The sequence below is a fragment of the Pocillopora damicornis genome, chromosome 2 (assembly GCF_964200805.1).
Source record: "Pocillopora damicornis chromosome 2, jaPocDami1.2, whole genome shotgun sequence".
In the NCBI taxonomy this organism is placed as follows: Eukaryota; Metazoa; Cnidaria; class Anthozoa; order Scleractinia; family Pocilloporidae; genus Pocillopora; species Pocillopora damicornis.
In genome coordinates, this window is record NC_142671.1 from 18,409,292 (window position 1) to 18,434,322 (window position 25,031).

The 25,031-nt window shown below is 36.4% G+C and overlaps 1 protein-coding gene and 2 long non-coding RNA genes across 3 annotated transcripts; 1 reads left to right on the top strand and 2 right to left on the bottom strand.

The window, feature by feature from the left end:
- The first annotated feature begins 1,120 nt into the window (after positions 1-1,120).
- On the top strand, positions 1,121-6,691 carry LOC113682872 (uncharacterized). Its single transcript, XR_003447339.2, has 3 exons — positions 1,121-1,357; positions 5,326-5,519; positions 5,766-6,691. It is a non-coding gene; the product is annotated as an uncharacterized LOC113682872 (long non-coding RNA).
- LOC149050174 (uncharacterized) lies at positions 6,046-12,401 on the bottom strand. Its single transcript, XR_016183584.1, has 7 exons — positions 12,261-12,401; positions 11,233-11,319; positions 10,418-10,497; positions 8,868-8,949; positions 7,150-7,218; positions 6,684-6,773; positions 6,046-6,497 (listed from the first exon to the last, which is right to left on the bottom strand). It is a non-coding gene; the product is annotated as an uncharacterized LOC149050174 (long non-coding RNA).
- Positions 12,402-13,426: 1,025 nt separating this feature from the next.
- On the bottom strand, positions 13,427-24,450 carry LOC113682873 (V-type proton ATPase subunit B). The gene is made up of 16 exons (XM_089196099.1): positions 24,296-24,450; positions 24,087-24,142; positions 21,996-22,094; positions 21,391-21,484; positions 20,722-20,799; positions 20,163-20,244; positions 19,875-19,932; positions 19,671-19,772; positions 18,766-18,863; positions 17,837-17,960; positions 17,362-17,442; positions 17,205-17,274; positions 16,315-16,397; positions 15,315-15,419; positions 14,585-14,714; positions 13,427-14,036 (listed from the first exon to the last, which is right to left on the bottom strand). The coding sequence occupies exons 1-16, from the start codon at positions 24,378-24,380 to the stop codon at positions 13,891-13,893; spliced, it is 1,491 nt and encodes a 496-aa protein (XP_089052225.1). The 5' UTR covers positions 24,381-24,450; the 3' UTR covers positions 13,427-13,890.
- Positions 24,451-25,031: the final 581 nt, after the last annotated feature.

Here is a 25,031-nt window from a genome sequence, read left to right on the forward strand (position 1 = left end):
GAGCTTTATTTGTGCGGAAGCTCTCGCAAATGGGCTACAGATAATAATAATAATAATAATAATAATAATAATAATAATAAAAGATTTTGCGCACTTGTGTTAAATGTTTAGCTCTAATTAAATGGAGCATTCTTTATGGAACAATTTTCCCTTCTGACATAGATATAAAAGAAGAGGTGATTGGCAGCCTGCACAGCATGTGTAATTTTGGCATTTAACTAGTATTATTAAAAATTTCCGATTACAGGAAGTAAATTTGGAATAAGGCTCATAGCGTACATGAAATTAAGAGCGAAGTTTTTCAGAAGTACTTCAGATAGCTCTAGGAAAGTAATTTTGAAAGTACCCCGTGACGTTATCGCCCATCACCTTGACAATGCGCGCTTGTAGATGCATTTTTAAGTTCGAACATTCCGTTTTCTGTTCCATAGTTTGTTCTTTACGCGTGCGTAGCGAAAGGAAGGAATGCTCTATGACAAGTTGAACTGATGCGCAACTCAGTGGGAGAAATTGAACGTGACAAAATTACTCCAAAACCTGCCACTCGGCGAAAGAAGATCACGTTGGTCAGACCCGTGTAGTAAATTTTTATTAAAGATAATTTTCTTGAGCATTGTTGGATTTTTTTACTTCCCAATAAACCTGACGGACCCGTTTAAGATAGCTCATAATGGTTGTAAAAATCTGTAGATATGGTTCAGAGCCACTTTAAGTGACCAGAAAGATTAGATAGCTCTGAACTGTTTATGAAAATTTTTCTAAATCTGGCAGATCTGCCAATTGCAGTTTATTGGTAAATATGGAGGTCATCGACTTTGTTTTTGAGTTACAGACATAAAAAAGCAATCAAGAAAGGAATCGTCAAAGAGGCCGAAGTCAGGGTTTCTATGGTGACCTTAACTGAAAGAAAAATATTGCAATTTTCTGAGAAATAATTGGGCAATTATATCCTGAGTAAGTCTTCATGTATTAGAAGATGTAAGAAAAATAATGGAAATTCTTCGCTCCATAACAGGAGCCCCTTCCTCGAAGGTCCGAAAAACCTTACGTGTTTCCGCGCAGTATTCCCGCATTTTCGCGTTTTGTTGTTCGCTAAACGTGCGCGTTCCTTCGCCAGGGAGGAGAGCTGGGACAAAGACTGCTTCACTCCAACATGGCGGAACATGGCGGTAGATTTTGTGAGAACTGCAAGGAAATGACAGCTTGCTTTGGCACAAGGCACGGAACTAAAGAGCCCCTCGGCTTCTCAGCAAATTTCCTTTGCTTAGTGATATTAAGATATAGGATGGAAGGAAGACAATTCGTAAAACAGAGAGATTTCTCTAGTGCATGCCAGATGTCAACTTAGTAGAAAGCGGTAGGTAAAGAAATCTTAAACGAACAACAATTTTTTGAAATTTATGATATCTGTGTTACATTTAAATATCATTGGCTTAGTAGGCATAAAATGGGTGAATAATTCTGATATTTTGTGAATAAGTATTGCTGCAAATTTGAATATTTAAATCTGGATACCTTTGGACACGTGGTGTTGTTGTTATTATAGGAGCTCTTTCAGGCGTAAAAGTTAGTGTAGTATTTTTTTGCATGGGGCAGAAACTCATTCGGTAGATCTTTCAGTGGATCCTTCAGGTTTTTGTCGCGCAATGTCTCCTCCCTTGGTAATCCCTTTTATCTCTTCAATTTTTATACCTTATAATGTCCTGGTACAAGATCAAATCAGCACATCTTACAAACAAGTAAAATATTGGTTTACATCCAACTTCACACTTCTGTCTTAACTTACTGAAAGAGTGGTAGCTTTACAATTGATTGAACATAAATATAATAACTTGTTTTGGTGAGATTTTCCATCAGGAATATAATTATGCAATTTTAGATATTGATAGGTATAAGACAGTTATTGTAAACGCTGGCAGACAAGCTGCACTCAAAGATGAGGGCACTCAAAGATGAGGGCACCCAAAGTTTGGGCAATTCAAATTTAGGAAAAGAAGCTTTTGAAAGAAATCAAAAGAAATTACAAGTGCAGTCTTGATAAATTTGCTGTATATTGGTTGCTTTATCAAAATTACACCCACATAACCTCACTAAAACTGAAAATGGATACTTTTAATCCTTAGCTGTAATTTTAGCTGTAATAGTATGGACATCTTATCCACTGATTCGCCTTAAATTTGGTCTTACTCTGGTTTTGTTCAAAGACTTACTTGTCATTTAAACAATTTTTACTTGCTACTCATTGCTTTGCTTCAGTGCATTAGAAAAAAACTGCACTGTGTGCCTTGCTACTAAATAGTTTAAGGCTCTGCACACTAGTCGAATTTTTAAGCACTTAAGCACTGGCTCCCTGTAGAGCAGCAAATTTAATTATCAAAATTTCTTTCTTACCCACAAGGGATTGAATTATCTTGCACTTGCTCATATTAGTCATCTATTGGTCCCTCCCATGCCTTCTAGAAGTATCTTCTAAAATTTCAGAAGACAAACTTGAAAATCAAGGGTAACAGGGCTTTCTCAGTTGCTGCAACTAGACTATGGAATAATTTACCTTAAGATATTTTCAATAGTCCATCAGTCAGTGCATTCAAATAATTTTTACAGTGTTGTGTGTGGAAATACTCATCTCTTGTTTTAGCACCACATTTATGTGTGGAAAGTGTTACATTATCAGTTATTTTATAAAAAGGGATACAGATACAAGTACATGAAATTGATTACATGATTGGTGATTAATTATATGATTAATTAGTCATATGTTAAATTATTATGATTATGATTGGCTGATTTTCTGTTAAACCCATTTTTTTGTGAGTTGTCTTAGCTGTAGTGGCTTTGCATTCCATACAATCATTTGGTGCAGAGGATTTTTATTGCTGAGAGGATAGTATTATAGGAATGAGAGTGGTAGATGTGTGTTAAAAAGTTTTGAATACCATTACTAATGTTGATTTGCTGGCTGACTGACTGTTTGACTGACTGTTTGACTGACCAACTGATAAGTGACTGACTAACTGGCTGAGTGGCTAGCTAGCTGATCATACTGATTGACTGAATGACTTGCTGACTGACTGAGTTACAAATTGTCTATCTGACTGACTGAGTGATTGACTGGCTGACTGACTGGCTGGCTGACTGACTGACTGACTGACTGACTGACTGATCACCTGACTGATCACCTGACTGACTGACTGGCTGACAGACTGGCTGGCTGATTGACTGCTGGCTGGCTGACAGCCTAATTGACTGACTTACAACTTGTGTGTCTGCCTGACTGACTGAAAAAAAAAGAGAATTTTATGTTATACATTTGAGACAACGCTTTACCATTGAAGACTTACAGCAGGTTATTTAATCAACGTTTAGCCGTTCTTTAACAAAACCGCGTTTTAAACTATCTTGACGGGCGACTTAACCGTAAAACCTTGAATTTAGCGCAATCTTTTATCTGAAAATTTATTTTTGTAATTCCTCAATTTACGACAATTACGAGAGTGATATGAAAAATAAATAAATAAGCAATAGAAACGAATAAACGCAAAAGACACGATACTATTTAAACTACGGGTAAATTATGCGGATTTCAAGTTCGCGTTATGTCATCAATAGAGTTATTTGCACGGAGTATTTTAATTGCACGGAATATTTCAATTACAGCATACAACAGTGTGTTCGTAGTAAGCGACATTAATTTAAAAACTTTCGGTATCACGAAATAAATTTGTGTGTACATTGGGTTACAACTTTTAAGGTGGGGCTGGGATTTGAATAGCTGGATTATTGATAGGATTGGATAATTAAGCGAGGCACCGAGATAGAAGGCAAGTAAGCTGCCTTACGGGGAAATTAAGTCTTTTGAAGACAATCGTTTGCCATCTTGACGCATAGATTTCGTATACTTGAATTTTTACCATACGAATCGTACAGTTGAGCAGTTTTGTGTTCCTATTCGCTCTTTAGAGTAGAACGTGTTTTAAAGGCCTGTAGAAGTGTAGCAACTAATAACATTTAAGGCTTTCCTTTACTTGCTTGGCTATTTGAAAATTTTATTTCGACTTGGTGACACAATGCCTAGATAAGTTTGTAGTGTTCGTGTTATATTATTACTCTTTTTTGGACCAGAATAATCAGCTAGAATTTTCGGTTGGAATCGAATTCTCTCTTCTTTAGAGGAATGTTGGAGAAATTGGACAGGGTAGTGACATGGAGGTTACTTTTGCGGTGAAATGGAGTTTACTTTGCCTCTACTTTTATCCTCTCGTTTAAGTTTTTCTCTTTAGATGTGAAGTACTTAGTAATTTACATACAGCAATTAAATGCAGCAATCTGGCAGACGTTTACAACCGCAAATAGGTTGTTTAGTGTAGACAATGGTTTACTTGAAGAATAGTTCATGATGTCGACCAGGATTGACGATATTACAAGATGATATGTTGATATACTGATTACAGGTTAGAAATCTCTACATCTCATGGGTCCATGGTTATATTTTACAGAAACCAATGTAGACGTTGAGCTTGACAATGAGATGCTATCCCCTTAATTTTGATCGTTCATCATTCTCACTTCTGGAAACTACTTGTATAAGCAGTCTTTCGGTCAGATCTCTGCAATAAGAAAATCGCATTAGGACAGAAAGTTGATCCTATCGTTAAGGACAAACTAAAATTGAACTGCATAAAAATCCAAAATAATTGCAAGGTTTGGCTTTAGTGAACTTCTTGAAATCTTAGCATTCGCGGTTTTCGCTTCTATCAAACCAAAATTATAGAGCACATGCTATTTTCTGCTATTGTTGTTATTTCCTCAACATGTAATTCAAGCAATTACAAAGTCAACCACTGTCTCTTTTAGCGTTAAAAAAGGAATGAAATGAAATCGAATCAATCATACACGTACACACATACAACTCTGCAGGTGGTTCACCACGGCCGAACATTCGCTAAAATTGTTTTTCGTGTTATCAATAATTACTGAAAAATTTGCTTTACAGCATTTGGAATCGCGGAGCATATTTCAGAAAGTCACGAAAACGCAAGTTTTAATATGCAAATTCCATCTTAAAAACAGAATTCACGCTACCCGAGGGATTTGACAACTCTTCGCGTACAGTTTCGCCCTGCTCTGTTTTCTTTGATCGCTGTTTACTTTATTCAGAAAAAAGACGCGTTCTTCATTCCGATAGATTTTGTACTTTGTGATTTTTCAAACTGAAAGACGTAAACAGTACACTGAACCTGGTGACGTATTTAAAAATATTATGTTTATTTTCTGCCCATTCACATAAAAGTACAATTTACATATGTAACATTAATCTTTCTGCAGATTACTGGAGGAAGCAAGTAATAAAGATTGGGCCTAAGAGAGCATCAATTAGGAAAGGCAGGAGAAATTTGCTGTTCGTCAGGGGAAGGAAAGCTACTACTGTAATTACACCAAGAAAAAGCTCATCCTACACTATGGAGTAAAGTTTGCTTGATGAAAAGGCATTTTGAAGACTGGCGTCTCGTGTTCCTCAGGTGATTAAATATATTTGTTATGCAGTTTACTTCAGATTGCCAGAGAAGAAAAAAAAGACTGGAAAAAGTATTTTCAATCTCTCTTGGAAAACTTGATCTTTATCTCTGATAGCTTCGACGTTATTAACGTTCTTCAGTTTACTTTCAATACAAGAAGACCATTGAAAGGAAGGAAGGCAAAAAATTTGGGGTCAACGTTTTTATGGCTCAAATTCTTGGTCTTAATTTCATTTCCCTGTTTTGCAGGTTTGTTCGACCACCCAAAACTGGATACCAAGGAACACGATCACCTTAAATATAAGACCAGAGACAAATATCAATCTTGGAACGAAGGCAAAATTGGATCGACCCCAATTCAGAGAATAAAGTGAAAAATTGGGGTTTGATCCATCCGCCATCCCTCACCACACCCGCCTCCATTAGGCAATACTTAAAAGTTATCAACCTTTGGTTTCCTGTCCACCATCTACCACCACACCCGCCGCTTGTAGACAATTTTTTTTACTCGTGATAAGAGTCACTTGCCTTGTAATTCAAACATCTTTTAATACAGTTAATTAATATTACAGTACAGTATTACAATACAATCTTTTAATACATATTACAATCCTTATCTTACAATGTTATAATATAGTAATATTACAATAATTTTATAGTTGTTTTTCTCCATCCAACCTCCCCCGCCGCACCCACCTCCCGCGTACAATTTTCCTAAGCCTTTTTTAAAGTAGTCTACCTTGTGGTAGTAAGATTTATTTTCAAACGCATGCGTTTTGTACAACCAAATTTCTATCTTAATACATATGCGTATTACACGAGGTTATTACCACAAGGTAGCCAGGGGACAGCTTTTTAAATCGAAAAAATGCCTATGATTTTTGGGTATCATGGAGGTGAATCAACTATCGATGTCTGCGTTCTTTCTGAGATTTACAAACTTTGTCTGGCTTCTTGAGAGGGTTATTCTTCATGAAATCTCTGAAAGGAAGAAGGAAGAACAATGACTGAGTCACAATGTAACAATATGTAGCACAATATGTTCTTATTATGTACAGAAACAATTTTGTGGTATTGGACATTCGTCTCGTTCAACTGTGCCACACTGCACAACAACAAAAAAAAGAACAATGAATGTGTTTGCAATGAACAATAAAGTAAACTCACCTCAATAACAAGTTTCCGTTTAACTGTAATTAAGCTTAAAAAGCGTCTCCCATGACCTCTCTAAACTTGTAACCTTCACGGTACCTGTAACTGAGGAAAAGAAAGCGCACAGCGTGGTGACTGAATTTCTTAAAGTTATCTTTCCGGCATCTAACAGCATCTAACAGACAAAAAACACCAAATGATGGCAATTTAAGACCTCTAGTTCTAGTTGATTATTTTTTTACGCCTGAACGACACAAAAGAAGCTGATTGCAGGACCACCGCTAGAAATTAAACACTCATTTATCTTTATCTCAGCAACAAAACAGAACAAAATATTTTAGCCTCACGTACATGTCTGGGAGAAAATGTGCAGGAGGAAGAAGTGAATGAAGCGATGTAATGATTCAATCAAAAGACTTCGAAAAACCTTCTCATGAAGGATTCTTTAAACAAGTTATGTTTGAACTGTAATTTCACTTACCACTCGCCTCTCGTTACATTCTTTCTATTACTTGAAAAACTTCTATTAAGCTTGTTACCTTCCCGGTACCTGAAAGACGAAAATTACGGGTAACTTTATAGTAAAACAATACTGAACGAAACTCTCCTTGGGTATTGTTGTCCTAATTAGTTTGTGGCTCTTCAAATCAGCATGTTTGGCTTCTATCTCGGTTTTTTCATTTAAATTCTGTAGTTTCGTACGAATCAAATGCCATTTTGTGCCGCTAATACACGATGCCTGACTTGTTCTACCAAATGTATCGAACAAATTACACAAAAAACATCACAACACATTTTCCATTTTGAAAGGGCCAAGACAAGAGGAATGAGATCATAATAAGTAGATTTCACTCCTTAACTTCTTTAAACGACCTTTATCTTCCCTACAAGCAAACTTGAAATTCCCTGACTTTTCCCTAACTTGAAATTTCTTTTTCCGTGAACTTTCCCCGACCTGTCGCAGTAAATCAACTGGACTCCTTTGTAGATTTAAAAAGAAAGGATCTTTCAAGAAAACGTCACTGCTTTAAAAATTAATTTTTGAGTTTTAGAAGAAATTTCGATCCTATGTAGAATACCTTGAAGACAGTTAGAAGGTCAAACGTGCTAAGAGAACCTGCAGTTTAAGCTTCCGATAAGTTTTCTGGCGCGGATTTGTAAGTGATACTTTGCCCTCTAACTATTTTTTAATAGAGGATTGCCACTCACAGTCAAATCATCGTTGAGAGATAAGAAGTACAGTAAAAAAGCTTATCATATCTCTTGGTTAATATGTGCGCTATGATAGGTCAATGTCCCCCTCTAATTGAACCAAGAGATGTACAAAATATCCTACCAATCACGTTTTCTCAGTACGTCTCTAAGCTAGGGGACCTCTTTTTTCTGTTGGGATTTATGGCGCGCGGGAAATAAATCTGAACGGGTAAAACAATAGGTTCTTAACCTAAGGTACTGAACTCGAACTCGGTAAGTAAGTGTATTTATATTGTAAACGATGAGTCAATTCCGCTAAAATGAATCCTTGCAGCAAATGTTCATACAAGGTTGCAGTCTATTAATTGTGCTGCAAGGTTTCTTTTTTCCTAAGAAAAACTCTTTCATTTATCTGACAAAAGTCTTTTTCACATCTCGTATTAATTAGATTTGTGTTTGAATAACAATTCTCATATTGTAATCATGTTCATTGGTAAGGGCTGTATTATTTTGCGTCGATGGTTCATTTTTCTTTTTTCTCTCTCTCTTTCTCTTTATTCTGAGCTTTAACTCTTCTGTTAGCCAGGTGGGTAAAATCAGCCTACATTCTTCTAAGAAAGTGACCTCAAGTTATCTTCCGTTATGGCGAAATATTTTGTGCATGCCCATTTCTCTAACATTTTGAATTTCATTAGTCGGCTGTAGGTAAGGTGTTTTGCTCTGCTGTATGCCAGTTGCGGATTGACGCATCTATTGTGAGCTTTTGTTGAAGAGCTACGCGTGAGCCGTAAACTTAACTCGCAACGCAAGCACAGCACTTTTAAGAAAATGCAATTTTTTTTACATTCCACCCTAACTAGAAGATAAATTCTAATTGATCTAATTGAACCCGGTCTGTAAGAAGCCCAGCTCTGCGACTTTACATACTTAAAATGATGCTTCTATGTTATGTGCTTCTGCCTTACTTGATAACGTGCAGCTTCTTAATGATAACAAACCACTTGCCTTGGACACCTCATGGAGGCGACACAATCTAATGAAGTCCAAGATGTAAATATATATTAAATTTCCCACTCTTCCTTGATTTCTGTGTCAAATAAAAAAATACAAAAATCATCTAAATTTTTTTCCTTCTTTTTATTTTCAAGTTTTAATGCAAGAAATAATATCGGAAATGATTTATCTCTTAAGTATCTTTTCTTAGATTTTTTGAGCGATACCGATTCCAGCTTAGTGGGTCAACCCTAAATCACCCGGCTCCGGTACAAAGTCAAACACCCGATCAGCGCATAAAGACAGTCTAGTGTCCGAAAAAGTTTAACCTTCTTTTTTAGGGACCAAGTCTTTGCATCACAGATCAAGACTAAGGAAGAGATTATTTGGGTGACAGCAACCCCTTAAAGGGCCAGCTTCAAGTCTCCCGTCTCTTATACAAAGTCAAGCACCTGATCAGCGCATAAAGACAGTCCAGTGTCCGAAACAGTTTTACCTTCTTTTTTGGGGACCAAGTCTTTGCATCACAGATCAAGACTAAGGAAGAGATTGTTTGGGTGACACCAACCCCTTAAAGGGCCAGCTTCGTGTCTCCCATCTCTTATACAAAGTCAAACACCCGATCAGCGCATAAAGACAGTCCAGTGTCCGAAATGGTTTTACCTTCTTTTTTGGGGACCAAGTCTTTGCATCACAGATCAAGACTAAGGAAGAGATTGTTTGGGTGACAGCAACCCCTTAAAGGGCAAGCTTCAAGTCTCCCATCTCTTGTACAAAGTCAAACACCCGATCAGCGCATAAAGACAGTCCAGTTTCCGAAACAGTTTTACCTTCTTTTTTGGGGACCAAGTCTTTACATCACAGATCAAGACTAAGGAAGAGATTGTTTGGGTGACACTGATCTCTGAAAGGGCCAGCTTTAAGTCTCCCATTTCTTGTACAAAGTCAAACACCCGATCAGCGCATAAAGACAGTCCAGTGTCCGAAATAATATCATTTTTTTCAAGGGATCAAGTCTTTGCAACACACTTAATGCAGAAAAAAATCGGAACCTTAATATGTCAGAAATCATAAGCTTGGTACATTTATCAATCGAGAAGTGCTGTATACAACCGAAAGCCACCTTAATCAGAGACAGATCCAAGAAATCAGACAGCGAGAAAACTGAATATGTCTTATACTAGCAGTCTTTCTTAAGTTAACTCTATACGGTCGCTACATTGACGACTGCATCAGCGCTACCTCAGCGCTACCTCATCTACCAAAGAGGAGCTCACTCACTTTATAACCGCCGTCAGTTCCTTTCACCCGGCTCTGAAATATACCCGGGAAATTTCCGAAACTTCTTTGCTTTTCTCGACGTCAAAATTTCAAACAAAATTTCACGTATAACTTTTAAACTCAGTTGATAGCTGTGAACCACTCCAAGATGGAAGAGATCACGAATGAAAAAAAAAAACCTTATTTATATTTGATATGAAATTCTTTTAATTTAAACCCAATTATGTATTTAATTCATAAAATTAGAGGAGTTATTCTTGTTACAAATCTAAAAAACCAACCTTATCAGATAATATTATTTGTTCCTCCTTCCTTTTCACTTCTTGTTCTCCAACCTCTTTCACCTTGTGCTTGATGCTATCTTATACGAGAAAATAGAGGAAGACAATGTCACTTCATGCATATTTCTCTTTCTCTCGACAAGTTACTCGTGTTTATTGTTTATTGATAACCATCAATGTTCCTATAGGCAGGGGCGTTGTCAGCTCTCCGACTGTTTTTAGGCCTGTACCCTAAAAAAGTTCGAGTTATTCATAATTTGAACGAATCATGTGATAAAAGTTAAGCGGGCGAAAAAAAGTTGTTGGCCTAGGCCTAAGGAGCTTGAAACTGGCTACGCCCCTGCTTCAAGTACCATTTCAGGTTAAAGTGACAAGTTCAATTAAAGTTCTTCATGACAGACAGACAGAAAAACATTTTACATTAATTAGTTTGTAACTATTCCACGATAAAAAGAGGGATCAACCAGATAACTTAGGCTACTGGCTCTCAACTGTAAAATTACAAGGGCATACGTATGCTATGGCAATTGGTAGCACAGAAGGATAATCAAAGCACTATCAATAATAAAAAGGTCTTTCTTTAAAACTTGTGTTGTACTACTAACAAATTAAAATACAGAGCAGAAATAATAGTTAACCAGAGTAACAGTGCTATAAACCCCTGCAAGCCATGCACCTCTATCTGGCGGAGATCGAAGAGATCAGAGATTGGAGAAAAGATAGATTTGATTAATTTTTAACTTTGGTTAGTTTGCATCATTGACCAGATTTACAAGTTGAGATGAGTTGAGTTATTATAGAACTAAATAACCAACCTTATTAGATGTTGTTTCTTTCCTCTTTGTTCCCTTGCAATTTTAATTTGACACCCAAATTTCTGTTATCGTATGCTTGACGCTGTCCTGATGAGAGATTAAAAGAGAAATTTGGTTTCTCTTACAATAAATAGAACAAGAAGTACTGCCATCGGCAGTTTCTTCATCAAGGATTGGATCTAATATTCTAATATTTAGAAAAAGTATCCTAATGAAGAGATTGTAATCTCCTATTTTACTTTAAACTTTTGGACGATTACCCTCCATTCCCATGTCGGTTTTCTTTTTTGGGGGGGGAGGGGTAGGGGGAAATAAAAACTGCGATTAAAACCAGTTTTTTAATTTTGAAACACTATAGACATATATGGCTATGCGCATTATCAAAATTAAGCACAGAAATCAAAAGAGAAATAAGGAAATCAGTGATGAGTACTCGAACATCAAAGTACAAGTTTCCCAAGTTGCCCTGAAAGTCACTGATTCGCTCCTGTGATTGAAGGGCTACTTTACGTTGAAGATTTCACCACTAACTGACTGACCGTACATGGAATTTATTTGCACTGTAATAATATATAGTCAACTGAAAAATTAAATTAATATGACAAAGAAGGTTATTACACATGTCGATTTCGGTTGAAGCGACGGGAAAAATATTATACTTACAATTTGTGTTCCATATGCGGCTAGTAAGCTTCGAATTGCGATCTGTGGTGACACTTTTGAAATGTGAGTTGCGTAACGAACTTCTGGGTTTTTAAATAATTAGTCACCTGATCTATTTTTGCCGCGTTGCGCTAAGATAATTAAATATTCACAAAAAAAATGACAAACGGCTTGAGAAATGCAAATCAGTCACGCTGTTCAAGAAGAACATGGCGGCTGCTATTGAGGATTTGTCTTATTCCAAGCTACGTGTATCTTGCTCTCCCTTCTTACATAAAACTCTTAAATAAATTTTACAAGGGCAACAACGAAAAATACGAACATTGTATTTCTATATAAAATACATCAAAACTTAGGTTATTTACCTGAAGAAAAGTATCGACAAAATGGTCGACATCAAACTTGAACAATCCTCGGCGTCCGTCTCCATTGGATTCAACAGACGAAACGACACACCGACCCTGACAGAACTGACAATATCCTAAGGTAATTTGGTCAAAATAAAGTGTTTCTTGACTACATAGAAACTGTAAAAGACGCTGAAATTTCTTATAGTTCGTCAGCTTTGTTCACGTGCAGGACCGAGCATAGATATGAATATTAATTTTTGAAAATTATTTGTTATTCAAATGAGTGTTCCGACTTTAAATGGCGGGACGACGTTCATCGGTTAGTTTCGTTCGATTATAAAACAAAAACTAAGTATAGTCAAGTAAAAGGTGTAAATATTGTTGAAATTTTATAAATATTACCTCGGACTTATTAATGACTTAAACTTCAAAAGTTTATCTTGAAGATACATTTCAGTCATTTAGTGATTACTTACTTTGCTTCACAGTAGTGACATAACTGTTATAAAGACTTCTCTTAATAGGAAGCACCTCAGACGGTTTCAGACATGGAAACACCAAAAATAATATTTCTGGCTCGGCCAGAGTTAGGTGTGATCCAGAGTCCTTTCGGAAACCATTGGTTTAGCATCCTATTCCGCCCTCACTTTAACTAATTCATTCATTCGAGTGAAAACACTAGCTTCTCGATAACTTGAATTACTTTACAATATAGCACCAGGATATATTCAAATACGTGAAGTCGCTGATTTGCGTCCATCTAAAGGAAAAGTATAATCATGATCAAGGCACCAGGGATTAGAGTTAAACGAGATTTTAGAGGGGCGGAAATAAAGAAAAGCCTCAGAGATGGAATCACTGACGGAAAAATATACTACATGCCTAGCTTGTTAGGGTGTGACAAAAATGATATCTCTATGACATGTACTAAGCTCGAGTTCACGTTATCCTGCGAAATAGCTGGGTTACGAAATGACAGAACGTTTCACTACCATGAGGAAACATTTGATCCTCACATCTCAAGATATTAAAATGTCATTTTCCGGAAAGACACACAACATTTCTTGTCCAGTTTAAATTTGCCATGGAGTATAGCCTATATGGTTTGCTGGTTGTTTATTTCGTGCCTACTGCCGGGTCTTCTTGGACCTTACGAGATATACAAGAGAGGGAGCACTTGATCACTGTTCAAGTTTATTATGATAATTAGATGAAGTATTTTACAAGGATGATCAGTCACATAGATTTCATCCTTTAATTACATACAAGAGAAGTAATTCTAATTCTGCTGATCTGATAACTGCTCACACCAAAATTTAGACGCCCGCTGTGATTTGCACAGCGATACTCTAGTCACTTCACCTGAAGATACATTAAATGAAACTGACGATTTTATGCCATATTATATTGACATTTTCCGTAGAGCTTCTTTCAATTATTGATTTCTTGATCATAAGGTCAATTACGCGAAGGAACACCGTTTTTGTCGACCTTTCACACAATGCAAGTCGTTTTCCATTTTTATATTGACCCACTTAATGCACCAATGAGGCATCAACTTTCCAAAATAAATCAAAATCGTCCCTCACAACATCATTTTCACTGTATTAATTTTTATAGTAGTTTTTGCTTAATGTAATTCAACCTAATCAGATCCACCCCTCCCATCCCTAGGGTAGTACTCGGCCAAGATGGACTGCGGAATTCGCTTCAACATCTCTTTGGGGAAGATACGCAGCAGCGACCATCCAATGTCCAAAGAATCAAATACAGACCTATTTTCGTATGTTCCTGGAAGTGAGAAAAATAACATTACTTCCTGCATTCTTGGATACCACAGTCTGCACAATGGTTCAGAGGAAGCTCTATGCAAGGGACCACATCAGGACAATGAAAAAAGGTCCCTTGAAAAGGTTTCCATTCAGTGAAGGTGACACACAAAAATTATAAGTTTAGGTCCCTTGATAAATCCCCACCAGAAGTGTCCTGAATGAGTAATTCCTCTGTACTATTTGGTTTCAAAAGTTTCAGCATCCACTAATTGGGTACCATTTAATCAGCTTACTATTAAGCGTGAATCCTGAATATCTCAGCTAATACATATCACGAAAACTGCAGGTCGTTCAGTCACACGTGCGAACTTGCTAGTACACTGCACTTTGCTGGGATAACAGAATCTTTCTTAGGAGCATTCTAAGATTGGAACGGAAAAGGTTGAACCTTTGTCTTCATCCCACTGTACTTCTAAAATCTCCTTTAAGGAGGGGACCTTTCAGTTAGATGTTGGAGAGAACTCCTCTGATTCATTTTTGTCAGCGTAGACAATCACCCTCTCGTACCTTGTGTAATGAAATTCTTTTCAAACTTGGACAGGAATTCTAGATACAGCAGGTCCTCAGATGTAAGAGCCTCTTCACCCACAACAGCCTTCATGGCTTGCACGTCTTTGCCGATGGCATAGTTAGCATACTGAAAATGAAGAGCAAAGACACATTGGGGCATTTTTCAATTGAGTGTCAGTGTCATAAGCAATTCCTGATTGCATTGATTTTGCTTTACTTTGCTTTGTAACTGTTCAAGAAAACTCTCATCGCCCCCTCAAGCAATTATTTGCAAACCTAAAACCAAACTGTAGAGCCCATATGTGGTTAAACAAGGGAGGTTTAAGCAACTAGAGCATTGGGAAAAGGACAAAATTAATCTCTGATTTTACACACTTTCCCGCAATTAATCCTCAAATCTACCAAATGGATAAATAGCGAAAAATCTCTTATGCCAGGCTAAAGCAACTACTTTCTCTTTAGCGCACAAACGGCTGGAAATAGACGAAGACAAATTCCATTTTTCGCAGTTTGCCCCTTTACCGAAGACGTGATGCTTAACTACTCTAAGTTTAATAATAGATTCATCATGCCCCACGCAAGGTTTCATCAAAACAAGTAATTCTTCAGGTACAACTGTAGACACTCCTCAACACTTCCCAAAATATTTTTGCCCGACTCATCAAGAAAAAAGATAACAATTGAGGCACTTATGAAGATTTTATCTAAAGCAAAGCAGAAGTCATACTAGTTGGTTAGAAACATCTGCATGGTCTTTTCTTGTCATGCCTTCCCCAATGGCAGACTTCATCAACCTTGACAACGACGGCAACACGTTTATCGGAGGATACACCTGGAAAGAAAAATAGCCCCAATGTAAGGTCAAAAGAAAACTTACATACTCATGTTTTCGTTTCAGTTTTTTTTTAATCCAATTGGAAGAGAACCTTGTTTACGTATCTACTCCACAGTTTCTGGATCTTGAAAATGAAGGGCGGGATTTTATTTTTCATAGAATTCTTTCCCATCACTCAAATAATTTCTCCTAGCAATTTCTATTCGTTATCTAGCAACCACGTTGTAAGAATATGTAATGGTAATAGGACTGCGTGGAGTCCAATTCGGTCTGAAATCATACGAGTGATAACAAAATCGGAAAACCGCGCAACGAGAGAACAATTCACTTAACACCAGTTACTCATAAAAATTACAATTTCCGAGAAAAGAAAAATAGCCAAGTTATGAAAGAAAGGAAAAATTTTGAAAGCCTCAATTAAAAAGTACACTGTTTCTATGGTGATTGAAATCAAGGTTGTGATTGGTTGATTTAAACTACAACTTTGAAAGTGATTGGTTGATAACTTCGAAGGTGATTGGTTTTTTGAACGATAACAAACTGTACGCTAACAACTTAGCAAGTGAATAATTGGAAATAGGAGTTTTTTTAAAGCAATAATAATCAAGAAAATTGTGGTTTTTTCTGATTAACAAAGTTATTAGCTTGATTGTGTCTTCTTGATATGATAACAAACTAATTTACCTCATTTAAAGAAACTTCTGAAGCCGAATTAGATCTTAGATTAACGACATACATGTCTGGGTTAAAGTACTATTAAATGTTAATTTTTTTTAGTTTACGTCGTTTCATATCATCATTGTATCAAAACAAGATCAAAGCATTAGCGTCGCTTGTTTCCTGTGGTGACACAACCAGGTCTGTCTTTCATGTAAATATACCAAAATCATACCTGTCTGTTGTGGAGCTGACGATCTACATAGATCTGCCCTTCTGTAATATAACCTGTCAAATCTGGGATGGGATGGGTGATATCTACAAACATCAAGAAAAAGAAATGTTTGAGGCCCTTCACCACGCAATGAACAATACAGGTCTTACTTGCTAGAGCAATATTACTGCATTAAATAAGGGACACTATGATTGAGCTTCGTAGGAAGAAAACCAAGTTTAACACAACGACCGATCAGAATGGTGGAAATTAAAAAGTGCGGTCGATTGTGGGCTCAATCTGTGCCACTTTCTTAGGTCTGGTCATTAATCCTTGGGGGGGGGGAGGGGAGGGGGGAGTGTATGAACTCCTCTCTCTTAAAGATTCTGGCTAGAGAGTCTGGCTGATGGTAACTTGCAATGTAAATGCATGCAACCAGCCTTAAGAAATACAAAATGCACGTAACCAAGTCATGAATGGCTTTAGTTAAATTGCAACTGACTCGTTGTGGGGGTGGTGATAGTTTTGTAGACCAATCGGAGAACAAAGAAATATTGATCTAACATTGACTGTGAGTATCTAAGAAATGACTTCCAAAGCGCAATTTTCACTTGAGTACAGAACTAATCCAAGATATTTTTTGGTTTTCTTTAAATTCGTTAAGTGATTAGTCCAGAAAACTCGCGCCACATTCTGAACCACTCAGATTCAAAACTAAAACCAATGGCGACTTGCCCCAGTCACATTTTCCTGCTCTTCATGCAGTTTATTTGTTTTTCCGTCGAGTTCTCATTGGCTCACTCCTCGTGATATTTTCCCTACTATGATTGGCTGTTGTGATTGCTTTAGTTATGGCTTGGCGACACTCAACCGAGAAGCACCCTAAGATGTTAAACCAAATTCTTCCTTACCATCATTAGGCATAGTCAAAATGGGAATCTGTGTGATGGAGCCATTTCTTCCTTCCACACGTCCTGCGCGCTAGTAAACAATAAAAGTAATGTTAGTTAGATTTAGTCATTTCAGTGACCGGATCTCTCGCTTTCTGAAAAAGACTTGACACTGTACCTCATAAATTGTGGCCAAATCAGTGTACATGTATCCTGGAAAACCACGACGACCGGGAACCTCTTCACGGGCAGCAGAAACCTGCACAGTGAAAAATAAAAGAATATTTATCAGTTCCCCTCTCTGTCCTCAATGCATTTCTTAAAATTGTAGCTTGGAGAATTTGGTGTCAAATTTAAAAAAAACCCCTGTTGATATTTCACAATCTTCTCATCGACTGTCTGGTTGATAATGCATTGATATTGTATGGAGAAATTACTTATTGGTCACTTCTGGCAGTGAAAGGGTTAAAAAATAAAAATTCGTCAAAGTGAGGCGACCAACATGTTTAGTGATTTTCACTAAGTGGCAGATCTATAATCATTTTGGAAAAGTTTCCCCCCACGTTATTTTGATACATTGCTTTCACCTATCTAATAGCAACAAAAATGATGCAATTCTCAATCTTAAAATGACGAAATAAAATGTAACTGACCTCTCGCAAAGCCTCGGCATAAGAACTCATGTCTGTAAGAATAACCAGGACATGGTTCTCACACTGATAGGCCAGGAACTCCGCTGTTGTCAGTGCTAGGCGAGGTGTGATGATACGCTCAATACTAGGAAAGTAAAGTCAAAATTTAAGAAAACCATGGCTTTCACCATTTATTACGATATTTTGCGTCACTTCTAACATCATGCACTATTTTAAACTTGAAAACACACACACACACACACACACACACACACACACACACACACACAAACACAAATTCAGGAAGATATACTTAGACAAAAAGAAATGAAAGGGAAGATGCGAATGAAAGCTGAATGATTAAAATTTCCATTATTAAACCAATTTGCAAGACAAACAAACACTGACATACATGTAGCTCGGACGTGGGAAGAGGGGGAGACTGGAATTTCAGCATCTCCAACTGAATATCTTTGTGGACCACAAGCTTTCAACAGTGTTTCAACCGTAGTCTGGGTTATACAAATTTATATGCGATAAGAAAATTTTTTTTGGTGCTAAACAGGGTCAAACAATCTGAGCAGATTTTATCTTGAGAAAATTCAGAGTTTTTTCAGACCCTTGCAGCACACCAACAAACCAACTTCTCTCAAGCACCCCTAAGGTATAGCTCCTTGTTTTATGAGCCAAGTGAATATCAAGCAGACAAGAGACATGGAAAATAAAAATATCAATAAAAGGGTTATTAGTTGATCACTACCAAATTCTCTGAACTTACATCATGAAAACTGTAGGACAGAAAGTTAGGAGAATTATCAGTGAGGTATTGCAAGTGAAAGGGTTATAAGAAATAACTTTAACAAGACCCCATTTAAATAATAAAAACATTATTCTCTATAAAATAATCATGGATATGATATCTATATTAAGTAAACAAGATATTCTCTTACGTTGGATCATTGGCAAGATTAAGGAACAAACACACATTTTCCATGGAACCATTTTCTTCAAAGTCCTGCTTGAAGAAACGTGCAGTTTCCATGTTGACCTGATAAGGAAATAATTTTACAGAAAATTAAAAAAACTGCAAATTCCAGACATATTTTGTATTGTAATCAGTAAAATATGACATTTTAAGTAATTTACTGCCACCAGGGTTTTGGGATAGCAAGCCCAGCAGGAAGAAACAGAAACTGTCATGGAAACAGACATACAATGTAGATGGGTGACAGACACTGTGTGAAAGCCTTATTGTACATGTATGTGTCACTAGTCACAAACTGGATTAAACAGTTCACCACATTGCAATAAAATCTTTTCCATAAGGCACTTGAATAATTTTTGCTGAAAATATGGAATATTCAAGTTTATGTATATGGATGCCTGATATAAAGCCATAGCCAACAACAGTACTTGAAAAGGTAGAAATCACATTTGAAATGACTGACAAAATGTAAAACAATAGGTTGTTATTTCAAAAGTCTCCTTCCTTCTCTTCCTCTTTTAATCCCCCAACTCTCCGAGTGACTAAAATTAATTTCTCTGTACAGTTCCACGGCTAAATTAAACATTAAGGTTATCGGTATGAGAATAGAGAAATTCCACTAATCAGTATCGCACGAAATTTAAGGAGATTAGTATGGATAATACATGAGTACAAATGCTGGTGTGAAAGGGGTTAATACAAATATTGAGAAGGAAAAAGAGAAAACAGAAAATCTCTAATTCTCCCTCTAAAATAAAGTACTATGCATAAAGTTGGTACTTACAAACTCATGGTTTTAATTGTTTAACTAGTTATATCAATGACATATATCTTTTATCAATGTATATATAACATAGACAGAATACTTACACCCATAGCAGCAAAGACAATGGCAAAGTTGTCACTGTGGTCATCCATTACTCCTTTCTTAAATTTTACCAAACCTGCTTGCCGACAAATCTGAGCTGCAATCTGACGTGAAGAAAAATGTAATATACAGATGTGAGGGCAATTTAAACTATTGCAAACAGATAAATAAACATATTATTTGGCTGACTATTCTTGTACACTTACATCATTGTGAGGCAAACCTGCAGCAGAAAATATGGGGATCTTTTGACCACGAGCAATGCTGAAATAGTAAAAAAAAAACCAATTACACAAAGAATCAAATTGAGAAGAATTCTGTGAAAAATTAAGAATGACATTTTATGCTTTCAATCATCTGTGTTGCTTCTGCAGGCATTTCAGTTAAACTGCCCCCAAAAATTGTCTTAAACTAAAAACATAATCACATCCAAAGACAGTTGTGAAGCCAACTACCACGCCAAAAAACACATGTATATGTTTCTGAAGTCTAACCTGTTCATTGTATCAATAGCAGAGATCCCAGTTTGAATCATTTCTTCAGGGTAAATTCTGGACCATGGGTTAATTGGTTGACCTGTGTTTGAAGTAAGAAGTCAAAAAATCTTTACAAGTAATGATTTAATAAATTTTTCTATTATCCAGCAAACTTGACACAAATAAGTAAATCAAAATTTTAACAATAAAGGTTGTACCTAATTTCTCCAAGAAAAAAAAAATGAAGAGAAAAAAATGAAAAAACAGTGGTAATACCCAAAGATATCTAAAAACCCACACAGAGCTAGTGTGAAACTTATAAATCTATAAACACTTATGGTTTCATTCCAAAAGCTCAGCTGTGTATTTTTGACTGGTCAGGCTAATGTTCAAGAAAGGCAAGCACATCTCTAAACCACACACAGCCTTCTTTTTGCAGTTGAATTTTTTCAAAATAAATGATACTTTGCTCATTTCCTTAAACACAATAACACTCCTGAAATACATTTTAAGTACATGGTTTTCTGAGTTTCACGGTAGAAATGCTGAAGACGGACAAGAAACACAGAAACACCACCTTGAATGTCCAAAAAATCTTCTGCCATGACGGCAGGTCCTCTATCAATTGCCTTTCCTGACCCATTGAAGACACGCCCTAAACAAAAAGTATGTAATGGATGCAAACATTAAGACCACAGCCCTGCATTTGTGATCAGACATAATTTTCTTACACTGCTCAAGCTCTAAAGCAAGAACATTTTACTTTTGGTGAGCAAATAAACAAACAGTTGAGTATTTTACTAGTTTTGGATTGTCAAGGTCATTTTAAATTTTATAAGAAACATATTCAAAATGCATAAACTAAAAACCTATTAACCGAGTTTTTGGTTGGGTTGAATGGGAAAATATTTGGCTTAGGGTTATAGCCCATCTACAGACTAACAAGGTCTTTCTACAGGGAAAACAGTACTTTTTTCTTCAAGTCAGAACAAGAAACTCATAATTCATCAAGAAGAGTGACTCACTTTCTCATTAGTTAAATTTTAAGTTGAAGTCCACAATTTCAATTCACATTCTCAAAAACTGAAAAAGAGGCCTGTGATTAAGTGCAGGGCCTGACTGCTTCTTCTGAAGTGGCTCACATCAACCTGTCTGGTCCTTCACACACCAGCTCTCACTATGCTTTTCTATTGGATTACATTTGCCAGTCACTTGAACAATACATAAACAGATCTATGCTACCTACCCAACATATCTGATGACACAGGAGTCCGTAAAATATCTCCAGTAAATTCACATGTCGTGTGCTTAGCATCAATACCAGAAGTTCCTTCAAATACCTACATGTTTCAAACAAGAGAGTTTAAAAGCATGCTGGTGCCAGTATTGCCAAAAATTAAACATAAATGCTATTGAAAAATACCAAACAATATCTGTACTGCAAATTCCAGCTCAGCTACAAGTTCATGTACATGTATATCATTCAGGCTAAAATGAATCTAAGGTCAAAATGGTTTCAAACTAATTTGATTCAACATCCCTAGTCTTTAATGTACAATACATCATCATTATCCTTAGACAAAAAAAGAAAAATAAATGCACTTAGTCTTAATTCACTCTAACCTACAGTCATTTTCACCTCCAACATAAACTTTGTTCAGTTAAGAACAAAAACTGGTACATGCACATGTACAGTTGTATTAAAAAAATTGTTTTTTGTCTGTGGTGAGATTCCAGTTTAACTTTCTGTTGAAGTACAAACCAATTTACATCAGATTGTGTGAATAGCCTACAGAGTTGAATTTGAACACAAAGTTTAAAACTGTCAGATGCACCATTACTTTTAAGTACCTGCACCACTGCTTTGGATCCACTGACTTCCAGGACCTGACCACTTCTTTGTGAGCCATCTTGTAAAGTTAAAGTAACAATCTCGGCAAACTTTGGAAACTAAGGGAAAGTAAAAGCAAGGCTGTGAAATTCTTTTAGGCTAAATCTATTGTTATAGTTTCATTATACAATATTTTCTGCCTTTTTTTATTTATTTATGATGATCAAAGTAGCCCCATGGTTTGCTCAGTGGATACCAAACAAACAGATGTGAGTTTATGCCTAAGCAGTTCATTGTGTTGCAAACCTATAGGATCTCAAATCCCACGGAGAACAATTTTTAGGTTCTATGCCCTGAGACTATGGGAACCCATCTGTAGGTATTTTTTGGTTCCCCGAAAATTCATAGAAACCTATTTTTTATACTGTATCTTTTATTTCAAAATACAGGATGTTCAATTGTTGTTTAAAGTGAATTAAAGGGGAACTTGCATACTTTTATGACAAAAATAGTCAACATCTTTGGAAGTGTCTATGCACTGGAAACCATAATGATTGCTAAATGAATGTAAACAAGTCCCACCTCCAGTAACATACAATGCACTATGGGAATGATACAAGAGGATGGATGAGAGAAGGTAAACAACAGATCTAGCTCTGCATATAAGCACATTTAACACCAAAGAATTGCTCTGCTACTAAAAAATCAGAATAAGAAAAACACTTTTGGATCTGTATGGCTGAATATATTAATGAGAACCTATTTTTTGGTTCTTTTATTTTCAGAACATGGTAGTAATGTGGCACAGGAAACTACTCTCACTGTGAAATCCAAGGGCTTGGTGTTGTGTTCACTTTACTCTCACAATACTCTCATGATACTATTTTCACCCAAGAGTACAAATGAATTCATGGTCTAAAAAGGTCAGAGAAATGTGACGAAACTTTGAGGGAAAGGAGAGTGGAGTGGGTTTACATGTAGCACCCATCAAGATTAGAAGGCATACTCCTGGTCAATTAGTGCTACAGAAATTAAGAATGGGCACTAGGAGGTAGGGACCATATGGCTTTTAGGCCTAAAATGATCATGTAGACTAATACATGTTTTAAAATAACTAATCTCAATACAAATTAAGTTTAAAGTCAGAGAACAGAAAATCAAATGAGAACTCCCAGAAATGAATTAATTATTTCATTTCTTCATTTAGGACAAAACTACAAGTTCTAAAAGTAAATTTTGAACCTATTTGAGTTAAGGTAGAAGCACAGCTTAAAGATACAACTTCTACCAGCCTAACAAAAATACGTCTTCTTTCACTCTTTCTTTTTTTTCCCAATAAGTTTTAATAATAAAGCAGTGTGAATGCAGAGTGGGAACAGCTCACCTCAGCCCATTTGGCCCTACACACATCAGCTTTCATATAAAGTTTTCTAAGAATTCTATTTACAGGGCTGTAGGGTTGTATGGTAAATCACATAACAAAATATATTATAAACATTGAGGATAAAAATCCAGATTTATGGCCCACACACCTCTCAGGCATAACCATGAACAAAAACTGATCTTGTTAGAATCATTCTCCCACTAAACATGTTAATATGTTGAGTTAGTCCCATTGGGACTCCCCAAAAATTTATTAGTAATAAATAATTCAAGTTTTGAGGGAGAGAATTAGAAATTCTGAAAATAAATGATTAACTACCTTGAAGTCAAGTAGAAGCACAGCTCTGAGATAAATCTCAGACAGCTCAATCAAATTAAAAAATGGAGATGTATTGGCAGTTTTATTCTTTAAGGAAGTTCTGATTGAATTTTCTGCCCTTGGTAGAGAACAAAACTGATGTAATCACATGAAAAATCGTTCTGCACAAAAGATCATAACTGGTCAAAAGATTATGTCTGGAAATGTGTTACAAATAATTCACAATTGTTGTGTATAAAGGAACTGAAATTAATCGACAAAAACCTTGCACATGACCTAATCGAACCAGGACGAGTTTCGGCTGAGCTTGTGTCCAGGCATAAATATTTAAAAAACGCAAATTAAATTCAGAACCCGGGATCGATCGCATCAAGGTAGAAAGCTTCAGCTTTTGTTGAGCCGTATTTACCTTCACATCATCCAAGATCACTAAAGGACCATTTACTCCTGAAACTGTTTTGTACGCTGGAAAGCAAAAGCAACAAAAATTACGATCAAATGTGACTTGCAGAGATAAGCGTGAGACGTGTAAACTTCATCGATTTAAAACAGAAAGAGGGGATGAAAAGCAATCGAATGGCACATGACGGTGCTCTTAGATAATTCAAAGTAACTTACTCAATCTTGGCTGTGAAATATAGTTCCTTGTTACAGCGGCAGCGTGTTCTTTGGCGACTCCATTTTCACCCGTTGTCGGCGCCATCTTGTAATATAATTGGCAGCATTACGTCACGTCACATGACAAATAATTTTAGGGTATGAGGGTCGAGTATGAAGTGATTGAGATAAAGGAAATTCGAAGAGTACAAAAACTACCCGGGTTACGCGAACCGTAAATTATTTTCCTCGTGTAAACAGCCCCAATGGTAGAGCAAATACCAGTAATGAACAAATGTTCTCTTAAATTTCTTCTAGAACAAATGTTGATTTTTTCACTACACTTTTTTTTTTATCAATTTTCATTTTGTATTTTTAATTTATTTTCTTTTTCTTTTAGGAACACAATAGCAATACGTGTTAAAAGCAAGAGAAATTACCCTCTCTTGTAAAAAGATATTCAACAAAAGCACAGTCATTCATCGAAATTTATTTTCATTACTAGTTCGTGGTCCATAGTCTTGCCAACCGAACGTCGGCTGAAAATCTCGCACTTACATCTTGTTCGATGCTTTAATAATTAAAAAAAATATTCATAAGCCTTGTGCTTGATTGATTTACTTTCTTATTCAAAATTCTTGTTAACCCGGTATTGAACCAGCCATTTTTCCCAACCCATACTGATGTTATAAGGAAAGATCAGGGCTGAGACTGAAAAGTTGGAAGAGGGGGGCAGAGGGAGATATCAAAGGCCAGA